This window comes from Odocoileus virginianus, chromosome 19, assembly GCF_023699985.2.
Source record: "Odocoileus virginianus isolate 20LAN1187 ecotype Illinois chromosome 19, Ovbor_1.2, whole genome shotgun sequence".
In the NCBI taxonomy this organism is placed as follows: Eukaryota; Metazoa; Chordata; class Mammalia; order Artiodactyla; family Cervidae; genus Odocoileus; species Odocoileus virginianus.
In genome coordinates this window covers 25,999,814-26,013,190 of record NC_069692.1, presented here as the reverse complement: position 1 = coordinate 26,013,190, position 13,377 = coordinate 25,999,814, and the positions used below count along the sequence as shown (strand labels likewise).

The 13,377-nt window shown below is 41.2% G+C and overlaps 1 protein-coding gene across 5 annotated transcripts in view; it reads right to left on the bottom strand.

The window, feature by feature from the left end:
- The window catches only part of SCML4 (Scm polycomb group protein like 4), a 108,039-nt gene that overhangs the window by 53,692 nt on the left and 40,970 nt on the right, over positions 1–13,377 (bottom strand). The window contains exon 1 of one of the 5 annotated variants that reach the window (XM_070450012.1): positions 1,250–1,336. The exons of the other annotated variants lie outside the window; for them this stretch is intronic. Coding sequence (XP_070306113.1) covers positions 1,250–1,333 — 84 coding nt within the window. The 5' untranslated portion in view covers positions 1,334–1,336. Of the gene's footprint in view, positions 1–1,249; positions 1,337–13,377 lie in introns of those variants that run through there. 5 annotated transcript variants of the gene reach the window in all.

Sequence of the window (13,377 nt, the reverse complement as noted above, 5' to 3'; positions counted from 1 at the left end):
GGTGTTCATTGGAAGGACTGATGCTGAAGCTAAAACTCCAATACTTTGGCCACCTCATGCAAAGAGTTGACCCATTGGAAAAGACCCTGATGCTGGGAGGGATTGGGGGCAGGAGGAGAAGGGGATGACAGAGGATGAGATGGCTGGATGGCATCACCAACTCGATGGGCATGAGTTTGAGTAAACTCCAGGAGTTGGTGATGGACAGGGAGGCCTGGCATGCTGCGATTCATGGGGTCACAAAGAGTCAGACATGACTGAGTGACTGAACTGAACTCAACTGATTGTTAATAATTCACTAGCTGTGACATATGTAACACAACAATGTAAGATGTTAACAATAGGGGGAACTAGGTGTCTGGTATATGAGAATCCTCTGTGTCTTTGCAACTCTTCTCTAAATCTAAAACTATTCTAAAATATAGTTTATTTTAAAAATCTTAAAAACAGAATCTGGCAGGATAAACTGGGTAAAACAAAGGGGAAGGAAGAAGAAGAGGCCTCTTTCTTGGCAGCATAAGGCTGGAAGAAGATATGCTGCCCAGGATGCCTTGCTCTGACATACAAGAGCCAAACCTTGGCCTTCAAAGCCAACAGCCCCATACAGATGCTGTCAGCGCTGGCACCTTTACCTGAAATTCAAAACCATAATCAAATGGGTGTGGCAATTCCTCAGCCAGGGATTGGTTGCCAGTGGCTGTGCTTTGCTGTATTAAAGTATAGTGAAGGGATGAAGCAGAAGGATAGAGGCGGCCCCTGCCAGCTGGAACCTCCACCAAAGGGGCTGGGGAATCTGGGAGCGGCTCATCTTTCTTTTCCATTCACAGATCCAAAGTAAGGGCCTGGAGAGTTTCTTGTTCCCGCTGTCCTCAGTGGAAGACCTTCTCTAAGACATTTGCTATAGAAAATCACTGACAACAACTGGGAAGGGATTCACTTACAAACTGAGATGTGTGGCCAGGGCACGCTAAAGGAGAAAGGGTCAGAATGTAAAATTCAAGGATTTTTCTAGAAATACACAAGTGTGGCAGAAACAAATGCACTAACCAAACAGTATTTGTTAGATTGACAAGAAGAGGTGGGTAAATGAAGGATATGCAATGTGATGTGGGGAGTATATACATGTGTAGGGCTTCCTTGGTGACTCAGATGGTAAAGAATCTGCCTGCAATGCAGGAAACCCAGCTTTGATCCCTGTGTCGGGAAGATCCCCTGGAGAAGAGAATGACAACCCACTCTGTATTCTTACCTGGAGAATTACATGGACAGAGGAGTCTGACGAGCTACAGTCCATGGGGTCGCAAACAGGTGGACATGACTGAGTGACCAACATTGCCTGCATATCAGCAGAGGAGGAAACAACAGAGCCAAACTTAAAAATAAGTCCAGAGACTCCCTTGGTGGTCCAGTGGTTAAGAATTCGCCCAGTGCTGGGTACATGAGTTGGATCCCTGGTCTGGGAAGGTCCCACAGACCGTGGGGCAACTAACTGACATAACTACCAAAGGCCATGCACTCTGGAGCTCGTGCTCTGCCAACAAGAGAAGCTGCCCCAACGAGAAGCCCATGCACTGCAACCAGAGAGTACCCACCCTCCGCTTGCCGCAACTAGAGAAAGCCCAGCACAGCCAAAAACAATTAAGTTCAGGAGAGCAGTGGGCACATGCAGTGGGGCACTAGTTGGATCTGGGTTCAAAACCCAACTCAGTCACTCACTAACTCTGTGCTAAGTCTTATTACTCAGCCTTCAGAGTCTGCCTTTTCTCATCTGTAAGGTAAGGATGATACCTTCTCACAAGGATGTGGGAAGAATGAAGTATAAACATTTAGTACAGGGCTAGTGCAAAGTGTACAAAGCGAGAACTCAGTAAACATTTATTATCATTATTGCTGCTGGTATTATACTTTTATTATTAGAAATTCCAGAAATACAAATGAGTCCCAAGTTTCCTGTTCCTGTAGTCACAGCAGGAAAGGAAATTGTCCATCTTCTGCCCAGGACCCATCTACATTTTCTACACCTACCCACTTGGGACCATATCTCCCCAATCTTTGAAGACCCACCCTCTTACCTTACCACTTGCACATGATCCCCTTGAAGAAACATGTTCCCAATACATTTTGTAATGGTCCCTAAGTATTGCTTAGGCAGGAGCTGCCCTTTCCAAGTTGCATCATTTAAGCTAAGTCTGAAAAGGGAAAAAAATTCATTCCATGAGGTAGTCATTCACTCAACAAATATTCATTGAGCATCTACTGTGTGCAGGGAACTGTTCTAGGTGCTGAGGATACAGCTATGAATGGGGGAGATAAGGTCATTGTTCTTGATGAGCTAGTATCATAGTAGGGAGAAACAAGAAACACACAACAAAAATGTCACATTGTGATAAGTACTACTTTGAGAGGTAAAATACGGTGATGTGATAAAAGGGAACTGGGTGACTGGGGTAGGCTGGTAAGGAAAGTGACACCTACTTCAAGATCTGAATAACAAGAGGGAACCTGGGGAAAAACTTTCCAAGCAGACAGAGTGGTCAGTGTAAACCTCCTAAAGCTTGGCTTCTTCAAAGTACAAGGAAGCCAGGGTGGCTGGAATTGTAAGCAGAGCAGAAGGATGAAAGATGAGGTTAGCCTGGTAGTCAGGGCCCAATCATAAGGACTTTCTAGATCAGTGCTGTAGACTGAATCTTGTCCCCCTCAAGAATACATGTTCAAGTCCTAAGCCCCAGTACCTGTGAATGGGACTTGACTGGGAAATAGGGTCTTTGCAGATGTAATCAAGTTAAGATGAGGCCACACTGGGTTAGAGTGGGCCTTAATACCAATGACTTGTGTCCTTATAAGAAGAGGCAAATCTAAACACAGACACACAGGGAGAATGCCATATGGCAATGGAGGCAGAGACTGGAGTGATAGGTCTACAGTCAAGGAACACCAAGGATTGCAGGCAACCACTAGAAGCTCAGAAGAGTCAAGAACCTTCAGAACCACTAGAACCTGCAGAGAGAGCATATCCCTGCCAATATCTTGGTTCTGGACTTCTAGCCTCCAGAACTCCTGTTTTAAGCCACACTGTAGTACTTTGTTATAGCAGCCTGAGTAAATAAATACAGGCAGATTAAAGAGTTTGGATTTTATTCTAAGAGGTATGGAAAAAATTAAAGCATTTTAAGCAGAGAAACACACATCCTAGCTTTTATTTTATAAAGTTAAGTATGGCTGCTATACAGAGAATAGATGGGTGGGGGGGGTACAAAAATAGAGAAAAGAACACTACTCAGGAGGTTATCATATGGTGCAGGCAAGAGGCATACATGGCTGAACTAGGGTAAAAGTAGTGAAGACAAAGAATTGGTTGGATTCAAGTGTATTTTGGAATTGAAATTAAGGTGATGGGAGAGAGAAAATGCAAATGCAAAGATAACTTCTAGATTTATTCACATAAACTTTGCTTTGATAATATATTTCTATTACATTAGTTTAAAACATTAGCATTTTACTTGTTGCTCACTTAGTTAACTTTGAGGAAGACTCGCTTGTCTCTAAGATTCTAAATAATCCTCCTCTACTACTCAAGCAGTAAACCTGCAAAATACCACAAGATAGGTTCTATGCAGAACTTCTGGGAGAAGACATGAAAAGAAGAAGAGCATCCACATTTCCTCATCTGGGAAATGGACACAGAATTGACATGATTTCATGTTGCCCAACAAACTGCAAGGGAGGGAAGAGAACGCAGGACTCAGAGAGGCTGGAATTCTAATCCTGGTCCTGTCCCCAATTCACATGGGACTCTGAGGAAACCACTTAATACCTCTGGGTTTCATCTTCCAAAGCCATTAAATGAGAGTGTGTGTGTGCTGAGTTGCTTTAGTTGTGTCCAACTCATTGCAACCCTATGGACTGTAACCTATCAGACTCCTCTGTCCATGGGATTCTCCAGGCAAGAATTCTGGAGTGGACTGCCATGCCCTTCTCCAGGGGATCTTCCCAACCCAGGAACAGAACTTGCATCTCTTACGTCTCCTGCATTAGCAGGTAGGTTCTTTACCACTAGCACCACCTGGGAAGCTCTAAATGAGGATGGGGTTGCTAGGTTTATTTATTTATTTTTGGCTACACCACACAGCATGAGGGATCTTAGTTCCCCTGATCAGAGATTGAACCCATGCCCCCTGCAGTGGAAGCATGGAGTCTTAACCACTGGACTTCCAGGGAAGTCCGGGTTGTTGGTTTCTAAGTTCTCTTTCAACTCATAATGTTGTTTATGTACCTTGCATTAGACCACTTTTGAAAACAAAGAGTTTGAGATAAAACCAGTGTCAGTGCCATATTTTGAATGTTGACTAGAAGAAATGTGGCATCCTAAATATCTTTGGAGCTTTGTTTCTGGGAATATAGAAAGCTATGTTATTTGGATCAACTGAAAACAACTGCTAACAATGGATAAAATGTAAGATTAGTAAAAGTAGGAGGGACTAACAATACATAATATAAAGAATAATTGGGCCCAAATACAGGTGAAATCTAGGCCTTGGAATTGCCATAGATCCCAGGGTTCACCCAAAGGGTTAAAACCTCTGGGTAAGGGTGAGCCAGCTGTAAACTTGTCCTGTTTCACCACACCCACACTGGACTCGCAGGAAAGTTGCCTTGACACAGGGGGAGGGGGTGTATAGAACCCCTGGGAAGATATTGCCACAAGCCAGAGCTCACACAGGTTTGCAGCCCAAATTCACAAAACTTGGGTCACCAAGAAAACTTTAGGCTGTGAAGTTAGTTTAAAAACTACCCAATCTGGCAGTGCTCCCAGATTACCTGAAAAAACAAACTCAAGTCATTACTGGAGAAAGGCCTCAAAGAAATCTCCAAAATAATTTTTCAAAGTCAATGAATAACACAGCTCAAACACACAAGAAAGCAAGGAACCAAGCAAGAATGGGCAATAAAAACACACAGCTATCAAACTCTAGAAAAACTTAAGATATTTCAATTATCAGACTGAGATTATAAAAGCAACTCTGATATTCTATATAAAGATATAAAAAACAAGTTTGAAAATATCTCTGGAGAACAGAAAACTATAAAAATAACAGCAAAACTACAAAAGAACCAACTTGAACTTCTATACAATAACTAAAACTAAAAACTAAATAAACAGATCTAACAGCATACTAAACATAGCTTCCAGGTGACTCAAGGGTAAAAATCTACCTGCCAAGTAGGAGACATGGTTTCAATCTGTGGATAGGGAAGAATCCCTGGAGAAGGAAATGACAACCTGCTGCAGTATTCTTGCCCGGGAAACCCCATGGACAGAGGAGCCTGGTGGGCTATAGTCCATGGGGTCACAAAGAGTTGGACATGACTTAGCGACTAAACAACAACAACAAATATAGCTAAAGAATGAATTAGTGAGCCAGAAGATATGTCAGAAGAAATTCATTAAAAAGTAGATAAATACACAAAAACTATGGAAGGATGGTTAACAGACAAGGCAAATATAGACATTTTAACGTTAGAGTTTCAGAAAGAATGGAACAGAAGTTACATTTGAAAAGATAATGGCTTAGAATTTTCCAGAGCTGATGAAAATTCTAATACACAGATTCATGAAGTCCAGCAAATTCTAAACAAGATAAATAAAAAAGAAATCCATAGGTAAACACAACAGAATGAAATTGTAGAATATTGAAGAAAAAGAAAAAAAATCTTAAAATTAGCTTAAAAATACAAAACCTTATTTGAGGGAACATTCTAATAAGTCAGATGGATAGCTAAGTTCTTTACAACAATGTACCCCAGGAGATAAACAGGATAACTTCAGTGTGCTGCAAGGAAACAAAAACCTAGAATTCTACAACTAGACCCAGAAAAAATATTTTTTTCCAAAAGTGAAGATGAACTAAAGGTACTTTTAGACAACAAAAGCTAAGAGAATTCCTCACTAGAGGATCTATAAAAGAGACTTCTAGAAGATGTACTGCAGGCAAATGGAAAGTGATTTCGGGTAGGATGTATGATATGTGAAAAGGAATGAAGAATTTTTAAGTGGTAAGTAAGCAAGTGAATCTAAATGGAAATGACTCAACAAAACAAAAATAATTGTTTTAAGGGGATTAACAAACAAAAAATAATTAAGATGTATGTTGACAATAATATTCAAATATGGTGATAAATAGAGTTAAAAGTGTTTTAAGGTCCTTGAATTATCTGGGAAGAAGCAAATGTAAGATTAACTTTAGAAAACTCTACTATGTAAGCATGCTGTAATTTCTACAGCAATCTGTAATACACTAGAAAACGTAGTGCTTAAACTTCAAGGAGTAGAAAAGAAAGAATTATATACTTAAAAATCCAAAAGAAGGCAGCAAGACAGGTAAAAGGAACACAGAATGAGTGGGATGAATAGAATACACAAAATATCAATTTAAATCCAAATTTATCAAGAATTACTTTAAATATAAATGGACTAAATGTCTAGTTAAAAGATAAAGATTATTACACTGAATGCTATGGATTAAAATGTGTCTCCCCACAAAAGATGTTAGAGTTCTAACCCCCAGAACCAGTGAATATGATCTTATTGGGAAATAGGGTCTTTGCAGATGATCAAGTTAAGATGAGCTCATTAGATTGGGGCCAAATTTACTATGACTGTGTCTTTATAAAAGGGGGAAATTCAGACACAGAGACAAACATGCACAGAGGGAAGACAATTCACAAGCCAAAGAACCTTGAGGCCCCCAGAAACTAGGAGAGAGACCTACAAAAGGTCCTCCCTACCAGCCCTCAGAAAGAACCATCCTAGCTGACCTTGATCTGATTTCCAGCCTGCAGAACAGTGAGTCAACAAATTTCTACTGTTCCATCAACAAATGAATAGATAAAGAAGATGTGGTATGTATACCCAATGAAATATTATTCAGATTAAAAGATTAAAATAATGCCTTTTGCAGCAACATAGATGGACCTAGAGATTATCATACTAAGTGAAGTAAGTCAGACAGAGAAAAACAATAAACACGTATATTCTACCCAGGGATTGAACCAGTGTTTCCTTTGTCTCCCACACTGCAGGTATATTCTTTACCTGTTGATCCTTCTGGAGGAGGAAATGGCAACCTACTCCAGTATTGCTGCCTGAAAATCCCATGGACAGAGTAGCCTGGTGGGTTACAGTCCAAAAGGGTGACAAAGAGTCGGGTACGACTGAGTGACTAAACACAACAACAACATTAATGTTGTTATATATAATAGTATATATTTTATATATATAATTATATATATAAATTATATACTATTATATAATATTATAGCTATATTATATGATAGAGAATAAATATTTTCTTATATATGAAAGAATATATATATATATATATATATCACTGATTCAGTTTGCTGTATACCTGAAACTAACACAACATTGTAAATCAACTATATTTCAATTAAAAATAAATAAAATTTTCTTAAAATTTTGTATTTTTTAAGTCATCCAGTTTGTTGTATTTTGTTGCAGGAGACCTACGAAACTAATATACAGGGTTCTATTTTTTAAATCATGTTTTCCCTCCCTTCACTTTTTAATCATGTTTTCCTCTCTCACTCCTTTGGAGGATAGCTTTGTTCACGTCCCTGCCCATAGCTTTCCCTGGGGACACATTGCTCTTTTAGGATCGCTCTATTTCTTCACACAAAACTCCCTCAGGGTTCTGCATCGATGCAGGAAGCGAGGTTGGGGAAAACTGTGTTGGGGAAAACTGAATACCTCACCGTGTTTAACAGACTTCAGTCGAGAAAAACTTGCCTGTTGGAAATGCAAATCAGCTCCAACAACAAGAAGTTTGTGGCCAATGACCTAATTCCATTCCGAGGAGTCAGCCTGTCTGAGTCTCTACCCACACCTTTTCCTCCTTTCCCTTGGGAGAGATTAAACATGCAAGGGATGGAGGGGCCAGTATCCTTCGGCCTTGGGACCTGCTTTGGCAATATGCCCCTCAGTCAAATCTGAGATCCCAGTTAACCAATCTTTGCACAAACTTCTCAAGGAAAATAAAATTACCCCATACGATATACTGCCTGCATAATAATGAAGATAGAAGAGGATGCTCAGAGATGGGAGGGTAATGGTCTAGTAGTCTCTTGTGCTTTTCAGGGGAGCAAATGGGATGGGAATAACATGAGGATGCTGGAACTTTCTCCCACCAACTCTGTGTTGGGTTTAGATTCTCCTCTGGGCCCAGAGAGGTGAAGTGAAACAGAGTGGGCAGGGTGGGGTGAGGAGGTGGTGGCAGTGCTACTATTCTGTCTGGGTGGGACTGAAAAGAATGACTTAAATTCCTCCTGACAGAGGGGATCTGGAGAGGACACGATGAAGCCAGTTCTCCATGAGTTATCAGGAGACAGAAGGGAGAAAAAGGAAAACAAAAATAACCATCACTGGCTAAAGTGGAATTCAGAAAAACAGATCCATCCATGTGAAATATTTAATGGAATGTCCACTCTGTCCTGTGACCCTGACAACCTTTAATCGAGACCACACACTTAAAGGTATGTGAATTGCTATGACTGAGTTTCTCACAGAAACGAGGGAGGCAGCTAAGTTCTATGCATCAGCAGGCATGGGGTCAGCCCTGCAGATAAGAGGGGGGACGTGGAACACGTAGTTACAGGCATTCTGTCCACAGCAGAGCTCAGAGCAGTAGCGAGATGGAGCAGCTTATGTCAGTTCACAAGATATGATTGTTAAATTTTCAGGAATATTGCACGTTGTTTGCAATATCTGTGTTTAAACACAGCAATTATTAAAAATTGAAGTGCATATACTTACAGAGTATTAATTAACTAAAATATATTAAAAACAAAGGCAACAAGATACTCAAAACTCACACTTTCTAATTATTTTACTGCTGCATCTGTGTGGAAATACAGTTACAAGAGTGACACTGCACCGCATCTTTTACCAACTCCACCTTCTGGAACATTACATTTGCGCCTTGAAATTGGCCATCTTGGGAATATTTACACCTTGGAAATTGGCAAATGCTACAAATAGGGGTGGATTTACTGTTGTGCTGACTCACAGGTTTAAGAGAGTAATGGAGAAAATACTTAAAATGCAAATTAAACTTAAAGAGTGCCTTGTCTGTAGTCATTACACAGTGAACAGCATGAAAACAAACACTTTTTGTTTTCACCAACTGATATCCGATTCAGCAAAGTCAATCACATCCTTGACAAATGTGTGAAACTTCAACGGACAGCTTCATTGTTTACATTTCTATTACTCCTCAAAATAAGTGAAAACACCAACTAACATTCATTTCTGAGCTACACTCAAAATGCTGATCAGAAAACATTCACCGGATACCACTGCCCCTGACCCACTGCTGAGCCTCACCTCTGATCACTGCTCAGCCCTAGGGTGGGGGTGGGGGTGTCACAGCAAAACCACAGGAGAGACGGTCCCTGCCCTAGGTGCTACACACTGTTCATTCCAAGGGAATGGCCCCGGCCTTGTGCCCGTGTAGTCATTTCCCTCATGGCCACGGGTGGTACATCATATGCACCGTCAGCAGGCGAGGGACGGGAAGTAGGCACAGGAAGAGTGAGATGTTGATTCTTCCCTTCCACACTATTAGACTACATTTAGTGTTCATAACTATGACTCTCAAGGCAATACAAGATCTGGATAATCAAAGAAGGACTGAAACCCATTCAGCGGTTGTAACGAAAACACATTTTAGAAAGAGGCTTTAAATAAGTGTTGAAATAAACAAAATCCTTTCTACTTTCAGCTTCAGCATTCTCATAATTGAGATTTCTGGGAATTTGACATCCTTGTCACAGTGTCAAGAACACACACTTTTTCAGTGGGGAAAGGATGACAATAAAAAAGGAAGAACAAAACCAAATGTTGCATTCACCCATGTTCTTTAGAAAATTACTTTCTTTATAAAGTTAATTTTCCAGTTAATGGAAGACTGTCCTTCAAATTCTTAGCAGGGATTGCTAGTTCCTCCCAAATATCCATGCCCCTTTCTTCATTAATTAATGAGATCCCTGAATTTTAGCTCATCACTTTGTCACTCAGCACTACATTATCTCACCTCCTATCGAGCAGTGTGGCCAAGTGACTCAGTGAGTTCTGGCCAGTGAGTTCAAGCGTGAGGGTTGTGTGCAATTTTGAAGCTTTCATCCTTAAAGAGGAACAATAGGTCCTCCACTACCTCTGTCCCCATTCTGCTGGCTGGACCAGTCGGCTTTGCGACCTGGAGGAGCCATCTTACAGGGTGAAGTAGAGACTGTATCTTACGGGAGCACGGCTGTGGTCACCTCAGTTGTGCAACCGCATGGACTCTAGCCCGCCTGGCTCCCCTGTCCATGGGATTTTCTGGGCAAGAACACTGGAGTGGGTTGCTGTGCACTCCTTCAGAGGGTCTTCCTGAAACAGGAATCAAACCCGTGTCTATTATGTCTCCTGCATTGGCAGGTAGGTTCTTTACCTCTAGAGCCCCTTGGGAAGCCCATTAGGATAGCGAAGCAACCATATAACAGAAGCCTGGGTCCTCAACACCGTGGAAGCATCAGATCAGCCCCGGATGGCCTTCCCAGACGGTAACGTGAGAGAGAAATTAGTTTCTATCATCCTTGAGCCACTGTTCCTCAATCTTTGTTACAGCAGTTGAATTTGTTTTTAATATTTCAGGGATGATGTTCTTTCTACACGTTACACTTTTCTCAGCTTGTTAAACAGAACAAAGTAATCTACTCTTTTTTGAATCATGAAACATAAATATTACTCTGAACAATAATGCAAAGAGACTACTGAGAGTCTAGAGTGCTCCTGACCTGACAGTTATGTGGCCTCAGACTGCAGGGCGTGATTAATTCTTGCCTAATTCCTGCCACTTTTCTGACTCCTCTCACTATGTAACTACCAAGGATATATAAGAAATACATATATATATATAGTGCTTAGGCTCAGAGACTCAAATGTAGAAGTGTTCAGTGTTACTTATGACTATTATTGCTATTAGTATTGATTACTGTTATTGTGTATTGGGGACAAATGGCTATCCTAAAAACCTATCACTTTTTTCTCCTGCTTAAATTATAAAGACACAGAAGCTGAAAATTCTGCTATTTGGAACCATTAGAATCAGCTATGTCTACCGGATGGAAGCTAGTGTTTGTCCCTGGAGCAGATCCTCTCTCTTTATCTTTTTAAAAAGACCTCGATGGTCTCCTTGGTCATGAAGTGTAAGGAAAGTCTACCTGTTGGCCTTGGGGAGTCTCTGAACTGACAACCTAAATCAACAGCAGATTCTTCAAACTGAGATGTAAATGTTCTATTTGATAACGAGGAAGGTTGTTTTCATGGCTCTTAAGGAGAAATTATGTTAAGAGGATTTTCCTTCCTTTGACTGGGATGAGAAGGGGGCAATAAGGCCATAAATGATGCTCTCACAGTAGTGAGCATGCCCCAGCAAAGTGGCTGCAGACCTAGGCCGAGACACAGCCAGATGAGCCCTGGGAGGAGGGCTGACCCATGAACCCTGCAGCACTGACATCTGACCGCTGGTTAGACTCTTCCTTTTCTGCCTATAATTTGCTCACGTTATTCTCAAGACACAGAGAGAGGGTTAAATGTCGCAGCCCGCATTCAGCTGTGCTTGAGTCTCAAAGGGAGAGGCTTGTCCTCACACTTGGACCTGAGAGATTTTCCATGTGTGCTGGGACACAGAGGTGATTGACCAAGCCGCCTGGGACAGCACTAGGCAGGAAGTGGCAAATGTCAGTGAGTACAGACCGGGGATGCAGTCGCTACAACAAGGCCTCCTCAGAATCTCCTGGGGAAAAGCCTGTCAAAGGCTCAACATTTGTCATTTTATGATGACAATATTGCTAACATAAATATATCATGAGAATGTACTGATATAATAAGTTATATTATTTATTATTTTATAACATTGATAATATTATTGTTCTAAATTATTAATATGAAATCATATAATTATACTTTCAGTATCCAGCTGTGTATGCTATCTTCCCCAAATATCTTCCCCTTTAAATCGAAGGCTATTAAACTGTGATAATCAAGCTTGTAAGAAATACGTCTACAACAAAGGTAAATAGACTCTGAGGGAGGGTTTGGAAGCATTTTCTTAGTAATAAAGTACAAGATCTTTAAGGATAGACCAAGTAATCTTATTTCACTTGCTCAGGAGTTTTTATTTTTAACAACTCTGGCTCCTCAGCTGTATCCCAGATAGTTAAAATTGCCCAAGTGAGTGGCCATTTGGTAAACGAAATCAAACCGTACAGTCTCCTCGTTGACGTCTCCACAATTAAAACCACTTTGTTAATGGTAAAATGGGGCTTCGGGGTCTAAGAAATTGCCAAAGTAAAATCGGAGAGATTTAACAGGTTGTTAACTTTATTTTGCCAAGTAAGGATGTTATTTTTTTAAGATTACCAAACCTTTGCAACATACAGCACTTTATAAACTTTTAACAACAAAATAGAAAGAAGCAGATATTTCAGAATAAAAGATGTTCCTTTAGTCTGTGAAACCTTAGATATTTTTCTCCTGTCGCCATCAACAGGTCAGGACTTCACGCAGACTGGCACCTGGTTTGGAGCTGTTTTCCTAGAACATGAAGCCCATGGCTTGGGGAGACATCTGGGAGCTGCTGGCCTGAAGTAATTCCCACAATTCCCTCAAATATATGGGAGATGGACTAAAGGAAGAGTGGTGGCCTGTTATTCCCAAAAAAGAGCCCTTACAAGGCATGGGAGTAAGATCCACCTGCTGTGTGTCAGCTAAGTGTCCCCAAAACTTTCTTCCTGCCCTGAGTTGTCTCTGAGCATTGGGAGCACTGAAAACTGCCCTTTTCAAGAGATGGGAAAACTGCAAAGTTGGGCTCATTCCACGGAGTGAATTTCCATTTTTCCTGGCCACAGAAATGCTGTGTCTGTTGGTAATTTTCATTCTTGGGTCACAGCTCCCAGGGGAGCAGGAGAAAGGGCAAATAGGAGAGAAAAGTTTTCTGTGTGTTTCTTCATTTCCTAGATTCACTCCCTGGCTTTAGCATGCAGAAGGGCTGCCCTGCTCCAGTCTTCCAGAAGCCATTTCCAGACCCCAGCAACTGTACAGGTAGCTGAGCAGAGAGACCTGCCCTGGGCCAGCTTCAGAGAGACAGTTCTGGAACCGGTGTGTCCGTGAGAAAAAGGAAGCTCTCTTTGTTAGGAAAAGTACCAGTGATGGAAGACTTTGCTGCAAGAGCTGGCCGAGTAAAAGCTTCTTTTACTAAAACCAGTGACCCCCCCCAAAAAAACTTTGAGTCACCTTCCCGCTACCCCACTGCATCTATT